Source organism: Myxocyprinus asiaticus, chromosome 4 (genome assembly GCF_019703515.2).
Source record: "Myxocyprinus asiaticus isolate MX2 ecotype Aquarium Trade chromosome 4, UBuf_Myxa_2, whole genome shotgun sequence".
NCBI classification, from domain to species: Eukaryota; Metazoa; Chordata; class Actinopteri; order Cypriniformes; family Catostomidae; genus Myxocyprinus; species Myxocyprinus asiaticus.
Window position 1 is genome coordinate 24338378 of NC_059347.1, and position 16380 is coordinate 24354757.

Genomic DNA, 16380 nt, shown 5'->3' on the forward strand with positions numbered 1-16380 from the left:
ATAGTAAAGATACAATGATAAACGTGAATGATACATGTATAATAGGTGAGTGATAAATCATAAATATTTGGGATAAAAAAGTAACTAGAGAGGTGCTTGCCCCCAAGATGTAAGGGTGTTGTTGGTGTTTTGAGTGTTTTTTTTTTTTTAATGCGTCGCTATGCGGTTGCTAGGATGTTCTGGGTGATTTCTTACAAAACAGCTCATCGCCCCACTCATCACTGGTGTTGAGAGGGTAGAATTCAATGAAGCTGTCAGCTGAGGACATGTGAGGTGTCTATTTCTCAAACTAGAGACTCTGATGTACTTATCCTCTTGTTTAGTTGTACATCTGGCCTTCCACAACTCTTTCTGTCCTTGTTAGAGTCAGTTGTCCTTTGTCTTTGAAGACTGTGGTCTACACCTTTGTATGAAATCTTTAGTTTTTTTGGCAATTTCAAGCATTGTATAGCCTTCATTCCTCAAAACAATGACTGACTGACAAGTTTCTAGAGAAAGCTGTTTCTTTTTTGCCATGTTTGACCTAATATTGACCTTAAGACATGCCAGTCTGTTGCATACTGTGGCAACTCAAAAACAAACACAAAGACAATGTTAAGATTCATTTAATGAACCAAATAGTTTTCAATTGTGTTTGATATAATGGTAAGTGATTTTCTAGTACCAAATTAGCAATTTAGCATGATTACTCAACGATAAGGTGTTGGAGTGATGGCTGCTGGAAATGGGGCCTGTCTAGATTTGATCAAAAATGACTTTTTTCAAATAGTGATGGTGCTGTTTTTTTTTACATCAGTAATGTTCTAACTATATTTTGTGATCAGTTGAATGCCACTTTGGTGAATTAAAGTACCAATTTCCTTCCAAAACAGCTAAATCTGTACATTATTCTAAACTTTTGGCCTCCAATGTATAACTTCTTTAAACAAGTCTAAATTTTTTAAAAAAAAAGTACACATCTTCTCAACAAACCACAGGATTTGAGGTATCTTTCATGTCTGTAGCACAAACACAGGACAAGTTACTTGCTGAAGATTGTTTATTCCTGACTTTAAATATGCTTAATAGTAAGTGATGTTTTAGCTATTAAACAGAATAGGTAATAAACACGATACAAACTATTAAATAGAATAGGTAAGAGAGTAAACTTGTAAATAAACCTTTGAGACATTGAAGCGGAGGACTCCTCTTGGATCATCATTCTCCTGGATGGTGACCTCGGCTACCTCCAGACCAGGTCTCCTTATGCTTGGCTGACCTGCTTCTGTGTCTCCACCCAATAGTTCAACTCTTGTGATGTGTACAAGGAATGTCTCAGCCAGTTCAGGAATATCATCCTATGAACAACACACACACACACACACACACACACACACACACACACATATATATATATATATATATATATATATATACACTTATCACAATGACACATACTGTCTTCATTAAAAACCCTAAGAAACCCCATGTGGCTCAACAGGAGGTACAGTTTTAACCAGCAGTGATTCTGAATAACATCCAAGCAGTTTCTGTACAATTATTTTCTTAGAACCTGCTGATTTATGTCATAATAAATAAAAAATAAAAACATTCAGCCCAAACAAATTCAACATGTGGTTTTTGAGGCTGCAAAATATGCAAAAATATCTAACAACCACTGCAATTTGCTGGCAGTGAACTACTTTAAAAAAAAAAAAAAAAAAAAAAAATTCAGGGTTTCAGTGGTGGTCATAGCAAGTGGTTTCTGGCTTTTTCTGTAGGCAGCAGGAGGACAGTCTTTCTCCTCAATATCTCCAGCACAGTGCTTTGCTTAAGTTCTCCTCAGTCTCAGTGCCCTGAGATGAACTGTGAAGAAAATGTGCTTAAGAGGAAGTGAAGCCTTAGATAAGTATCCTACTTACACTGAACAATTAGACAAATAATTGAATATAGTAAATATATTAACATTTTACAATAAGGTTATTTGTTAAGAAAGGAATAATGTACAGTCAGTCAGTTATCGCAAACTAAACTCGACAGGATGATCAGGACCCTGACGCGAAGTGGAGGGGTCTTGTATCAGCCTGAAGGGGTTTATTTTGCGATAACAACCGGCTGACTGTGCATTATCCTGCTTATTACATGGCTACTAACCTAATAAATAAATAAATGGACATAAAATATTGATATGCGTTTAAATTACGTAATTATGTGAGAAGAAAGAAAATCACTGAACAGCTGAAATCTACCTCATCTGAGTTCTGTTGGTGTTTATTTTGTAATAAATTACAGTCGTTGACTGCTCATTATCCCACTTATTAAAAGAGTACTTGCCAAATAAATAAATACTGTAAATACACATGAAACATTGATTTGAGATTAAATTATTTTATTAGTTTACTTGTAGTAATTGCATAGTGATCTGAAATCCGTGATCCGTAGTAAAGATGGCTCGGAATTAGTGATGTTTCGTTTGTGAACGAATCTGTCTTTTTGAATGAATCTTTTAAGCAAATGAATTGTTCTCCTTCACTTCCATACACTGACATATATTTCTTGTTCACTGAAGTCTCTCCCTTTTGCAGCCAATGAGCTCTAGTTCGAAGCATGAGACTGCTTTTAGAGGCTTTTAAAGACTGATTATATCACGAGCCAATAGCATTCGAGTGCAGGCTGTGAAGATGAATATCATTGGTTTGTCCCACTGAATGAAAATAGTTCTTCACTGAACCAGTCGAGTTGGTCGTTTGAGCCTGAACAAGATGAGACAACTCATTCATGAATGAACTGAATGTACTGGTAAATTTGTTCGCGAACTATATGAATGACTCACTCAGTCACCTCGTTCGTGAATGAGGATCTGCTGACCAACTGAAAGAAAGGAGGCATGTCATTCATTCAGTTCGGCATGTGAGTCAGTCAATCGCATTCAACAAGGAGAGAAAGGGGTGAAATGCAATAAAACAAGTTTATAGGTATATATGCACAAAACATAATCCCCAAATTATGAATATGTAAAAAGTCACTGAAAAGCATACAGTTAAAATGACATGAATTGTGGATGAAAAATAAAAGTGTAAGATATTTAGGCATTTCTTTAACTTCTATGCCTTGGTAAAAGGTAAGCCCAGCATTTGACAAAATATAGGAACATAAGACCTACCATTTATGGTGAAAATGGTTATTGTGTTTGAACTCAAATTGTAAAGTGTCTTTATTGTACATTTGTAGACATGCAAATTCCATTTGTGTTGCTTTTAAAGAATGACTTTAGTGCGGGCCAATTGCATTCGAGAGCAGGCTGTGAAGGAGCATATAATTGGTTTGACCCACTGAACGAATACACCCAGTTGGTCATTAGCTTAACGAAAGGAGTAGCTGCATGTCGTTCATTCAGTTCATCAATCTTGTTCAACAAGAAAACAATGACCACACATTAAAATTACATACGAACGTTTGTGAAACTCATAATTATTTTATAGGCTAGTATTGTTGTCTTTATTTGTATAGCTTGATAAAGTTCATGCTTAGCAGCAGTTCACAACTTGATACATGTGCTTTATTGTCATTTGCTTATGATGTTTAAACACTGCAGTGCTAAAGTCTCTTAGTGGATGGGGGTGGTTACTATGAATGCAAGCTTTAATACAGTGAAAAAGACACTCTATTAGCATAACATAAATATATATAAATAAATAAAAATTTCCAACATTCTTTTGAATGTCCATGTACTAAAATTAAATATTTGATGCCATGAGTGTACCTTCATTTACTATTACTATTATTTTGAATGGCCATGGGAAATAAAGCAATGTGATAACAATTTTAAAAAAGTAGTTTGTTAATTTACCTGAGGAACTTTCACCTTTTGCTGACCCTTTATGCTTTGGAGAGCTAATGTGTGCTTCTAAATCACTTGCACCTTTATTAGCAACTGACACATAAGTGCCAGCTTTACATGTTATACATTCTGCTTCCCACGGATCTCGACCTGGACGAAAGCATTTTTTGTGCAAATCTTCTATAAATTTGCACTTTCGTTTGGGCATTGTTTTCACTCAGCTGTCATTTGCTGCTACTGTCAAGCAACTGTTTGATGCCGAACACAACAGCGCTTCGGAGAGACTGACAGGCAGGAATTTGGCCAATAGTTGCTGCAAGCCTCTTATAATTGACCAATTGGTGTGCGAGAAGGCGGGACTTACAAAGAGGGGGTAAAGCAATGCAAATATGCGCGCGCACACAATGAACTATTAGACCAGATGCACATCATAATGCAACTAATGCCAAATCCCAGACATTTTCGCAAATGTAGAAATCCCGGCCTGATGTTTTTTTAAGGTCCGAAAAAGAGGACATGTCCGGGAAAAATAGGACGTATGGTCACCCTAATTCCAAAGAGCTATGTAATAACCTAAGTTAACCACATTAGTTAACATGAACTAACATTGAACAATACGTTTACAGCACAAAATTATTTTGGATAACATTCATGTCAACAAACGAATAAATATTTAACATTAAAAGTTGTATATGTTGACATTTTCATGCATTATGAACTAACATGAATTTACAATGAAAAACAATATTTAGAAATGTACATTAATTTGATTAATAAATGCAGTTAAAAAACATGTTAGTTGTTAGTTCATGATACCTAATGCATTTATTAATGTTAACATATGGAACCTTATTGCAAAGATTTGCCATACAAAACCACTTCCTATCACTGACTTAATTACTTATTTATTACATATTTATTACTAAGAATAGCTAATACAATTAAAAGTTTTTTTTTTTTTTGCACAAATGTGGAATATTTCCTTCATTGTTGCATATTGAACAATGACAGTTCCTTATTTGGTTTACAGGTGTGGCTCCTAACAGCATGACATTTTATACATCATGTAAATATTTAGCTCAAAATGTATTTAGTAACTAAACTAACTAACTTTGTATCAGTGGCTTACAGTGCACTTATTACAGGGACAGTCCACCTGGAGCAACCTGGGGCTAAACGTTTTGCACAAGGAATGCAGAAATGAACAGAACACATTCTATCAAATACAGAAATGCTGCTACATTGTCATACTGCTTCCTATTTAGCTAGTTTATTTATTGTTGTTCTACAAGTAATCATCACATGTGACTTTGCTGCACTTTCACTGTCTGCTACAGAATTCACTTACTATTTCTTGCAATGTAACACCTCAGTTCACAGAGTTTCTCAGTGCTTCTATGCAATGATGCATGTATCATTTTACATATAGAAGATTTGTATTTACTTTAAACTTTTTACTGTATATTTACTATTTACTTATAGAATGTTTTTAGAATAACTTGTACTGTAGCTTTATATCATTACCTTTGCAACAATATAATATTTTAATTATTAAAATTATAATTATATTTTACAAACTCTGTCTGGATTGCATACTGGATTGGCTGAACTGTCAATGTCCCGCAATCTGAGCCTCGTCTTAAACATTTCAATGCCCATTTAACCCTGTGTAAGCTGCACAAATTACACATAAAAACAATTTGACCTTGCGCTTCTCAGCAGAGTACTCACTGGAAGGATGGAAATGGTCACCAAAACAACCGTGGCATTCTCCATCATGATGACTGTGGCCTCTTTGACCACATAGTCCATCCCCTCAGTAGCCTGATTGACAGGTGGCAGGTGGAGGGCCGCTTTAGTTTTGTAGTAAACTAATACATCACTTGATGCTCCTTGATCTCTCACAATACTTAGTGTGATATTGCTTGGACTCTCTGGAGCAAAAAAGAAAAAAGAAAAAAATAACATTATTGTCTTTTCGGGATTGTTTTTTTTTTTTTTTTTTTGTTTTAATAAGGCTATTATGCACAAAAAAAAAAAAAAATACAAAAAATACAAAAAAATACAAAAAAAAAAAACATAAATGTGAACTCATCTGCCTTTGAGTATTCCAACTATTCAAAGACTAAGTATATGACTGGAAGATATCTACAGCACATACTTCCCAGTAAACAGTTCATTTGGATTACAGGAAATGTTGACTTTTTTTAGCTGTACACTACAGCAATTTTTATTTCAGTCAAACTCATTTCATTATATTGTTGTACTGGAGTTCAAATGAGACAAAGTTCAGTGGATGGATTACTTTGAGGTTCTGGCGTGATGAAGTACTGGGAGTCAAGGTGCCAACCAATTACTCCGTAAGGTGAACCGTTGGCTCCAATGGTGAGGTTTGCTTGGCCACGCTGAGGGTCAATCACAGCTCCTTTGGATGAATCTGTTATGCCAACCGTTGTGACCTTGGTCAGGACTATAGTAATTTTTTCTGCTAGCTCTGGAAACTCATCTGCTAATACATTCAGAGTGATAGTAGCAATAGCCTGACTCCCAGAAAATGTCACCTACAAGGGAACAAATGAAGAAGGTGTAAAAGGGACTGCAATTCATTGTGTTTTGAGGTAATATGTCATAAGTTTAAATAATATATATATAATCTATAAATAGAGCACTGTTTTACATTTGGCTGCTGGTTGCAGTTGCAATTTTGGATTATATTAATAGCATGGAATTAAAGTAATAGTTCACCCAAAAATGAAAATTCTCTCATCATTTACTTAACCTCATGCCATCCCAGACTTATATGACTTTTTTTCTTCTGCTGAACACAAACAAAGATTTTTAGAGGAATTTCTCAGTTCTGTTGGTCCATACCGTATAAAGAATACTATATAGTGAATAGCTACCAAAACTTTGAAGCTCCAAAAGCACATAAAGGCAGAATAAAATAAATCTATACGACTCCAGTGGTTAAATCCATATCTTCAGAAGAAATATGTAAGTATAGGTGAGAAACAGATCAATATTTAATCTTCTTTTGTTTTTGGCAATTCGCATTCTTCATGCATATCGCTACCTACTGGGCAGGGAGTAGAATTTATAGTAAAAAGGATTGTTTTCTTACCCACACATTTCATATCGCTTCAGAAGACATGGATTTTACTACTGGAATCTTATGGGTTACCTTTATGTTGCCTTTATGTGCTTTTTGAAGCTTCAAAATTTTGGTACCCATTAACTTGCATTGTGAGGAACTACAGTGCTAAAATGTTCTTCTAAAAATCTTTGTTTGTGTTCTGCAGAAGAAATAAAGTCATACACATCTGGAATTGCATGAGGGTCAGAAAATGATGAGAGAATGTTCATTTTTTGGTGAACTATTCCATTTACAAAATTCTACAGGTAAGGCATTTATCATTACTAAATCAACTTAAAAAAAAAAAAAAAAAAAAAAAAAAAAAAACTCATGGTATGCAAGCATTTCTCACCACTCCAGAAGTGGGAAAAATGTCATCCAGACTTCCATAGGCACTCCAGTGTACTGTCAGTCTGCCAAACCTGCCTCTCCTCCTCTCAATACTCAGAGACACAGGGTTATCATGCTCTAGCTCATCCACCTCACGCACTAAAGAGTCCTGTACAGTAACACCCAAAAAAATTTATAAAAAAAAAAATAACATAAGGTTTTGAAGTTTTGTAATACACAGATGTATTAGCTTTTGTATTAGCTTCAAAGAGGCTCTTAGACATTGAAAGCAATGTGATGGACAAAAAAAAAAAAACAATAATTTTAAATATGTTCAGACATAGTACTGAGAGAAATGTATTATGGCAAGTGCACAACCAGATAACAGCATGTGTAAAGCACACAATATATTTAGATCCTGGTACCTTTGCAAAGCCTATAATCCCGTGAGCATCATCGTTTGTTGGAATAATCAAGGTCACTTGACTGCGGAAGCCAATCTCTGCTCCTCCTTTGGGGTTCTTGAGGCTGACTCGAAAGTTTTCTTCTTCCTCAGGAACGTTGTCATCGATTACATTCACTGCTATTTCCAGCTCGTGCACACCAGGCTGGAAAAACAGCTCTCCTGAACTGAACATTAGAAGTGGAAATATCAATGAACATTCAGTATTCGAAAAGTGACAAATGACACAAGAAAAATAACACATAAAAATAGTACTTAGTGATTGCAAGAACAAGGATTCAAGAACAAGGTGGTTATCATATTCCATAGGTGTGTTTATGGTATTTCATCTGGAATTTCATAATTCATGACATTATCATAACAATAAAATATAGAAAATCAGACAGACAGATCAGTGTGTATGTTCCATGTGTATTACTACGATCATACTCAACATAGTAACATACTTGGAGATGAAGTCAGACTGGTTGGACACTGATGTCAGTTCATATACGACAGAGTTTGACTCTCCAGTGGCTATGATGAGACTCTTGGTGGAATTGAGAGATGGAACAGGGAGATACAGGAACTCTCGTGCAGAAGGAGGCTTCATTACTTCAGCAAACTGCCTCAGATCTGACCTCCACAAGTATAGGACTGAACCATTTAAACCCGCAAGCAATAGGTGAACTAAGAAACAGGGTAAATGTTCAGTCTAAATTCTCAATCTAAACAATGGTTTGCTGTGAATGACAATGCAATACACATTATTCTAAACTTAAATGTTGATACACTAGGCTATATTATTTTGTTAAATAAGAAATATGGATAAAATGGATAAACTAGGCTTAATGGCATTGGAAACACTCAAAAGTTGATATTATTTTAACAAATTGCAATAAACTGTCTAGTTACTTACTTATTCCAGAAGGAGGGGTAAAGGCGTGAACCGAAAAGACGCCTGTAAATGGGATTGACTGTGCGTGCTGGAAGAAGCTTTGCTGAAAACCCCACAAAAACACTTCACATGCTGGGTTTGGACCTTATGATGAGGAATAATAAACACAATGTCAATGTGAACTACTTATAAACACCAGCAAGAATAAAATCTTTCTTTCGAGACCAGAAGCAGTGTTACCTAAATGAATGTTGGACAGAAAATCTCAACCACAGTTGAATTATAAATCTCCTGTATGGATGTGGTTGTGCTGATAAACCAGCCATTTACAGTACTAAACACATTAACCCCATTGGAGTGGTTGTGCTGATAAACCAGCCATGTATAATACTAAACACATAAACACCATTGGAGGAATTCATTAAATATCTTGAATTAGAAAAAGAAGAAGGCTACTATGTTACCTTCAGTAACTATGAGGAGGAACGTGTCTCCCCCCATATGAAAAGACTCCACTTGCTTGACTGTTGCATTTATTGCTAGAGGTTGAGGGTTCTGGAAACGTCCATTACTCCACTGGTAGGTGAGACAAGTATCTGAGGTTCTGTTCCTGCACACAGCCAGGTGTTGGAGGTTGCTACTGCCTCGTCTGAAGGGCATGACTGTGGTAATATCTTGTAACTCTAGATTTTGATGGAGGGTGAATGAGCCTCCAGTCCACACAAAGATCTGAGGGCACAGAGTGAATGATCTGCATAATATATATATACATTTTAATACATATTTTTCTTTTGAACATATCAGGTTATGTTTACCTCACTGGAAGCTATCAGATATTGCTGAGATTCAGAAGAGAAGTGTTTAACACCAAAGCCACTCACAGTAAGAGTCTGCTCCTACAAAAGCGGAAAGAGATATTCAGCACACCATGAATGTTACCGCTACTGGTGATGGCAGTTAATATACAATACACAGAAAATATAAAAACGACTACACTAGAGTACTCACTTGAGTGAGGTTAAGATCTGCCTGAAGGCGAAATAAGCTGATTGTGGCAGTTAATGACAAAGTGCTGTCTGTATGAGACACTGCCACATAGCTGGTGCTGCTTATTGTAAAACCCACACAAGAGCTGGGATTCTGGATGCTGACAAACTATAGGAACAAAAGTGAGAAAGCGAGGAAAGAAAGAAGTTGGAGGGCAAACATAAGAGAAAATAAAAATCTAATTTTCAAGTCAAAATACTTTTAATACATTGTTAAAATTAAAGGAATAGTTCACCCAAAAATGAACACTCTCACCATTTACTCACCCTCAGGTCATCCCAGATGAACAAATGATGATTTTTAGAAGTATATCTCAGTACATTCAAAGCAAGTGAATGGGGGCCAAAGCTGTGATGCTCCAAAAAGCACATAAAGGCAGTCTAAAAGTAATCCATACAACTCCAGTTGTTTAATCAATGTCTTCTGAAGCAATATAATCGAATTTGGGTGAGAACAGACCAAAATGTAACTCCTTATACACTGTACATCTTTCTATTGCAGCCTCTATGCAAGATCAAGATTTCAAGCTTTAATACACATCTTAGTGCTTGACACATGCACAGAGCACTAGATGGCGCTATGAAGTGCAATCGAGCTTGAAATCAGGAGACTGCTGATGTGAAGACATTTTAGTGAAAAAGGAGTTATACTTTGGTCTTTTCTCACCCAAAATCAACTGGATCGCTTCAGAAGACATGGATTAAACCACTGGATTAAATTTTATGTGGCCTTTATGTGCTTTTTGGAGCTTCAAAATTTTGGTCACCATTCACTTGCATTGTATGGACCAACAGAGCTGAGATATTCTTCTCAAAATCTTTGTTTATGATCTGCAGAAGAAAAAAAGTCATACACATCTCCATGGTAGAACACATGATGAGATCATTTTATTTTTGGGTGAACTATTCCTTTAATAAAGCCAGTAAATACATGCAATAGTTGGCCCAAACTGAACTGCAAAAATAATGGCTGTTATCAAACCAGTTTCAAACTTGCTCGGGCAAACAGGTAGTCCTGCTCCAAACTCACAACATCGGTTGAGCAATTTTGTTATGTCCAACCCAGTCAGGTCACAGATTGTAATTCCGTTTGATGCCACCAGTGGCGCTGATATTAGACACTTCATCTTTAAAGCTTTTTCCAACATTCAGAATTTAATGAGCTTTTAATCAAATTAAGAGCATAATTTCCACCAAACCTTGCTTGACACTAAATTAAGAAGTTAATGTACTTCATACCTCCACAGGCACAAAGATGCCCTGCCACTTGTAGAGCACAGTCTGATTCTGAGCTGAACCTCTAAGGAGCCTCAAAACCAGAGCAGAGTCTTCATGAGGCACTAGACACCAGACTGAGGCCAGGCTGTCCCTAAAAGACTGATACAGAGCCAGCACTTGTTGCTCTCCCCCTGAAATAAATGATTCAAACATTGGTCAATCAGTTAATCAGAATTTATTGAATTTAACTTGGTGCATTTTCTTACTCAGGCCAAATGCTGTTCCTGATCGGGTCTCCCATTCCACACTGACCGCTGACTCCAGTCCATTACTACGAGATACAGTTAGGTATACAGTACCAGTACGCTCCTCTACTGTCATAGTGTCCAAAGTCCTGAAAATCACACACACGCAGATAGACGTACAATAGCTCAGTATCTCCTCTGATTAGAGAGCACACTTACTGTAGTGTGTGTATTGTATATGTATAGTTGACAGGAAATACTTTTGGAAAGTTTCCAGAGGTGTGGCATGCTATACTGTACTCTTTTTATTATGTATGCAGCTTTTATGATTTCATATTAATGAGGCTATCTGGAATACATTTTGAATATTTGTAAAAATTCATTTGCCACACCGCTCGACCATTTAGTCTACAATACACATTAAGTGAAGGCAAAAGGTGATGACCAAATATAGTGACCATTTCCCTTCTATGTTGATTCGCATTTTAAAATGAAATCTTAATGCTGCTAAATAAAAAATCCATGGACATGTTATATGTCAACTACACATGTGTACCTGTTAGTTGATGGAGATATTCTGAAGAGCCCAAGTGGAGCCTGGTTCTGCAGTACTGTGATGAAAGTCTGCAGTGAGTCTCCCAGTCGAGCACCTCCAGTTGGGTTGGACAGAGTAACTGTGAATGTCTCGTTCATCTCTGGCTCAGCATCCAGTACAGCCCAGATCTCCAAGGTCTAGAAAGCAGTGCAATGACACTATGGAGAGTCGGCAAAACACTGGTTCCTATATGCATCTTTTCACCCTTACTGAGTCTAACATACTACCTAAAATGTCCTTTTGTATTTCACAGGAGAAAGTAAGTGATATGGGTTTTGAACAACATGAAGGTGAGTAAATGATGACCAAATTTTCATTTTTGAGTGGGATATGCCTTTCAATCTCCTAAAGAAATATAAAGAAGTGTACATTCTTATTTGTTGATCAGAGTTTTGTAACATACCTTGAATCTATCCCCATCCTCAAGCACAACAAATCCATAAGAAGGTGTGAGATCATCAGTATAGAGGGATCCATTGGCATCAGTGATGGTAAACTGGACTGTCACAGTGCCAAATGTGCCCTGAGGAGGGTCTCTTTTGATGTAGAGGGTGGCCACACTCTCCCCCAGACTTGACATAGAGGTGGGCTCCCTCAACAGAAAATGCTCACTGTTGTTGAAGGATATGATTCCATGGCCATCATCATTAGCGAGAATAGTGACAGTAGCTACAGAAACAAATGAGGTAAAGATTATAGCACACAAGTGTTATTATCATAAAGAAAAACTAAAACGAAGACTGGATTAAAACATTTTCGATAACTGAAATAAAAACTAACATGATTGGAAAAAACTGAAACTAAATAAAAGTACATTGTTATGACTCCAAAAGTAACTAAACTAAAAATGACCAAAAATTAATTTCAGTCTAAGTTTGTTATACACAGTATATGATGACATTTGAAATCTTTACAACCTGCCTTCATTAAACATGAAAATGCGACTAGACTGTGATGACTCTAGATGGCCCTGAGACAATGTATAGTGTTATAAATACTTAATGTATGTCAGTTATGGCATTAAGTTTGGGCTAAATTACTAAATCTAAAATAATGAAACTTGAACTGAAAAAAATAAAATTAAAAAATAACTAAAACTCACTGTCATTGATTCACTAACACTTTCACTTTCAATTAAGGACAAATTGAAAATAAAACAAATCCTGGAAGACACTTCAGAACCAGCAACAATTTTGTCAATGGAAAGTCATAAATGTTCTCCAGTACATTACCCAGCATGACAGACCTGTAGTGTTTTCTCCTAGTTCCAGTCCTGCTGATGGGTTGGCTAGGATTAACTGGAATGTCTCATCCCCTTCAGGAAAGGCATCGTCTAAAATGTGCACTGCAATAAACTTGTGCTGTTCTCCATCCGCAAAGTGGATCATCTGCATAATGCGCATTTTCAATTAATGTAAAGACCAAATACTAATTATGACATCCAGAAACATGAAAGGTGGCTTTTGTAACTTACTGATGGTGTGGCATTGAAATCCAGACCCAACTGAGCCTCTAGATTCTGAGCATAGAAGAACAGGGAAACATTTCCATATGTTCCAGCATCACGGTAGGCAACCAGAGTTAACACTCCAAATGTCTCATTCACCACATAGCTGAAGAGAAAATCATTTTTCATGAATATTAATGCATCTGTCAAAATCCTGTGGTTAACATACAATATATGGGAAAAAAGAGGTTCAAGGGATGCTCGTACTCTATGTTTTGCCAGAAGACAATCCCTTGAATTCCATCATTAGCATCAATGCTGATCTCTGCTATAAGACCTTCAGTATCTGTAAAGGCAGGGATATGGTCAGCCACTACATTGCAACAAATAAACACAATAAAAACAGCATGAAAATGCTTTGGATTTGAGTCTCGAGGAAGCCCACAGTTATGCCCAGTTAAGTTCCAATAGTTTCTGATAAATCTATGTCATCTACACTCGCAAAGCACTGACAAAAAGCACAAAGAACTCTATTGCATGTCAAGCACAGAGGCAAGTATATTCTATTACCTTTCAATGTATAGTAAATCTCTAGGAAAGGATGTGAAAGGATGTGAAAAGATTGAAAGTTAAAGATTAAGCAAAAGAATAACAGAATTGAAGAACAACAAAGACTAGGTGAAATTTGAGATAAATGACAAATAATATATGACACATGATAAGGAATATGACCTTATTGAATGTTAAACTTCCAACAATGGAAAGTGAATAGTTCATTTTGATCAGCTAATCATTATGATCTTACTCAGTTTAGGTGCAGTTGGGAGAATGGTTATGAGGACAGCCGATGTTATATTGACTAAGAAAAACTCTTTCAACTCAGGGATGTCATCCTGTTGAAAAATTCAAACATAATTAAAAGAGTCTCTAAAAATCTGTTTATTTATTATTATCTAAATTAAAACTACTGAAATGTACTCAATATCAGACCAGTGGCATCATACATCTATAATTTTGATGGGGATAGACACAGATGTCTGTCCATCCTGCATGATCACAGAGCTGGAGACGTATTTGAAATCCTGGCCTGGTTCAGCTAGAGCTCCCTCCGTCTGTTTGAGGTCCTGCAAAGAGCCCCTCACTGTCTCATAGCTTATATTCACAGCACCTGAGGGGAAAAGGATAGCATTCTGTTTAGGGGCATTAGTTTATGAGCATTCTGTTTCATTGTTGACTCCAGCGTAACTAACCTGATGCACCAAACTCTCTGTTTATGTAGATCCTGACGATGATGTCCTTCTCTGCTGTAGTCACACTTTGGGAGGTGGGGGCGATACTGAGCATGCCAAAAGGCTCATCGCTAGCCTCCACACTCACCACTGCTTCCCAACCATGAAAGCTCAGAGCTGCCCGGCCAGTCTCAATGACCCCTAAGAGATGGCAAAATTCAAACATCAATATTACAAAAGACTCTAATGATAAATACACAACACCCAAGTTACATATTGTCAATATAATATCCAAACTGAGACTTAAATGTAAGCAAAGACCAGTCTAGAGACATCAATAAATATAGTAAATGGGTCGAGTGACTAACAAGTTCACAATAATAGGACAACAGATAATGATAAAGATACATTCTGTACTTATCATTTAACAAATTATAACTGTCATTTGTTAAAAAAAATAAAATATTTATATACTTAAAGGTGCACTCAGTAATTTTTCCCCCAATAAAAAAGTTTTACAATTAAAGAAATTAATTGTAATTTTGAAACATATGTATAAAATCATGACCGCTCATATCAGTAACCTTATAAAAGCAGTTTTATTCTACATGGGGGAGGGGTGCATTCATGGGGGCTGCCATTTTAGAATCACATGACGAGCTGAATACTACTTGCTTAATCTCAGTACCTGTTTTGTTATTGGACACTTTCACTCTTGGATTAAATTAATCATGGCTGATTGTGAATAGTGAATTTTTACAATGGCATGTAACTGTAATATAATAGTGTAACTGAAAACTATTGATTTTGAATGATGCTGCATCCACACCACTAGGTGTCAATGCAAGTCAAAGATCACACAAACAAGAAGCTACTGAGTGCAAATATAAATTATACATTATATATATATATATATATATATATATATATATATATATATATATATATATATATATATATATATATATATATACATGTTTATTTATATACTCTGAGTTAATGGCAAATTACCAAGAGTGGCTTGTAAACATGGCTACTTTAACATTATTATGAACTTTGTAATATACATGGAACTAGGAACTAATTTCTGTATGTGTTACTTATAAATACCTTTGGTTTGTACGTTTGATAGGATAACTCTGTACTCCTGTCTTTCTTCTGGTGTGGTATCATCAAGTAGCTTCAAGATTATAGTATTATTTAGCACACCCTAAAACACAGAAGGTGATACTGAATATTAAATCAAAACCTAATGGTCAATAGATTCCAGTAGTAGACCAATTCATACATAAGTTATTGTGATGTTTAAAAGAAAGGCCTCAGTGTACAACAGTATGATCCTCAAGAATGACTTTTCTTTTTTCATTACCTCAGAGAAATAGAGAACTCCTGAAGTGTCTACAAAAGTCATTGAGACTTGAGGGCCTTCAATCTTCCACTCCACTGTGACATTTCCAATAGCAGGAGCTGTTCTCTCCACCAGCAGTGGCAAACTCTCACCTGTTGAAGGTAATAAACATTTAACCTGAGTGTACTAGCTATTTATAATACTGGTTTTCAAACTCAAATGAAAAATGGACATCACATAATGTTTTAGAAGCTGATATATCAACCTCGGAGATCCGTCAAAGAATGTGAGGATTCAAAATACTTTGTATGTTACTGGTTCCCTATCTGTCACTCACTCGACGTTGTGTCAATGTAGTGACACTAGGGGTCGCCCTTGGGAGTCCCAAACACCTATGATCTTTGAGAAAAGGCCAATGGGAATTGGTGAGTGAAATTTGCATGCCACTCCCCCGGACATACGGGTATAAAAGGAGCTGGCTTGCAACCACTCATTCAGATTTTCTCTTCGGAGCCGAGCGGTTGTGTTCAGCGAGCTGAATTACTCTGCTGATCCATTCACCTCGAAAAGCTGTTGGATTTACGGCACATTACAGCGGTGGTGGAGTGGAGAGAACGACCCTGGGCACC

General features: G+C 36.4%; 1 protein-coding gene across 2 annotated transcripts in view; it reads right to left on the reverse strand.

Moving 5' to 3' along the window:
* Nucleotides 1-16380, reverse strand: part of LOC127436647 (adhesion G-protein coupled receptor V1) — a 214255-nt gene that overhangs the window by 141216 nt on the left and 56659 nt on the right. The window contains exons 34-55 of one of the 2 annotated variants that reach the window (XM_051690924.1): nucleotides 15773-15903; nucleotides 15514-15613; nucleotides 14425-14604; nucleotides 14179-14342; nucleotides 13980-14067; nucleotides 13442-13520; nucleotides 13202-13340; nucleotides 12974-13115; nucleotides 12131-12396; nucleotides 11689-11864; nucleotides 11154-11281; nucleotides 10909-11078; nucleotides 9632-9778; nucleotides 9439-9519; nucleotides 9088-9352; nucleotides 8645-8755; nucleotides 8193-8415; nucleotides 7709-7913; nucleotides 7306-7452; nucleotides 6126-6381; nucleotides 5552-5754; nucleotides 1161-1337 (exon numbers count right to left, since the gene is read on the reverse strand). In XM_051690924.1, the coding sequence (XP_051546884.1) occupies nucleotides 1161-1337; nucleotides 5552-5754; nucleotides 6126-6381; nucleotides 7306-7452; nucleotides 7709-7913; nucleotides 8193-8415; nucleotides 8645-8755; nucleotides 9088-9352; nucleotides 9439-9519; nucleotides 9632-9778; nucleotides 10909-11078; nucleotides 11154-11281; nucleotides 11689-11864; nucleotides 12131-12396; nucleotides 12974-13115; nucleotides 13202-13340; nucleotides 13442-13520; nucleotides 13980-14067; nucleotides 14179-14342; nucleotides 14425-14604; nucleotides 15514-15613; nucleotides 15773-15903 (3578 nt within the window). Of the gene's footprint in view, nucleotides 1-1160; nucleotides 1338-5551; nucleotides 5755-6125; nucleotides 6382-7305; nucleotides 7453-7708; nucleotides 7914-8192; nucleotides 8416-8644; nucleotides 8768-9087; nucleotides 9353-9438; nucleotides 9520-9631; nucleotides 9779-10908; nucleotides 11079-11153; nucleotides 11282-11688; nucleotides 11865-12130; nucleotides 12397-12973; nucleotides 13116-13201; nucleotides 13341-13441; nucleotides 13521-13979; nucleotides 14068-14178; nucleotides 14343-14424; nucleotides 14605-15513; nucleotides 15614-15772; nucleotides 15904-16380 lie in introns of both variants that reach the window. The other variant, XM_051690913.1, reaches the window with a different exon arrangement.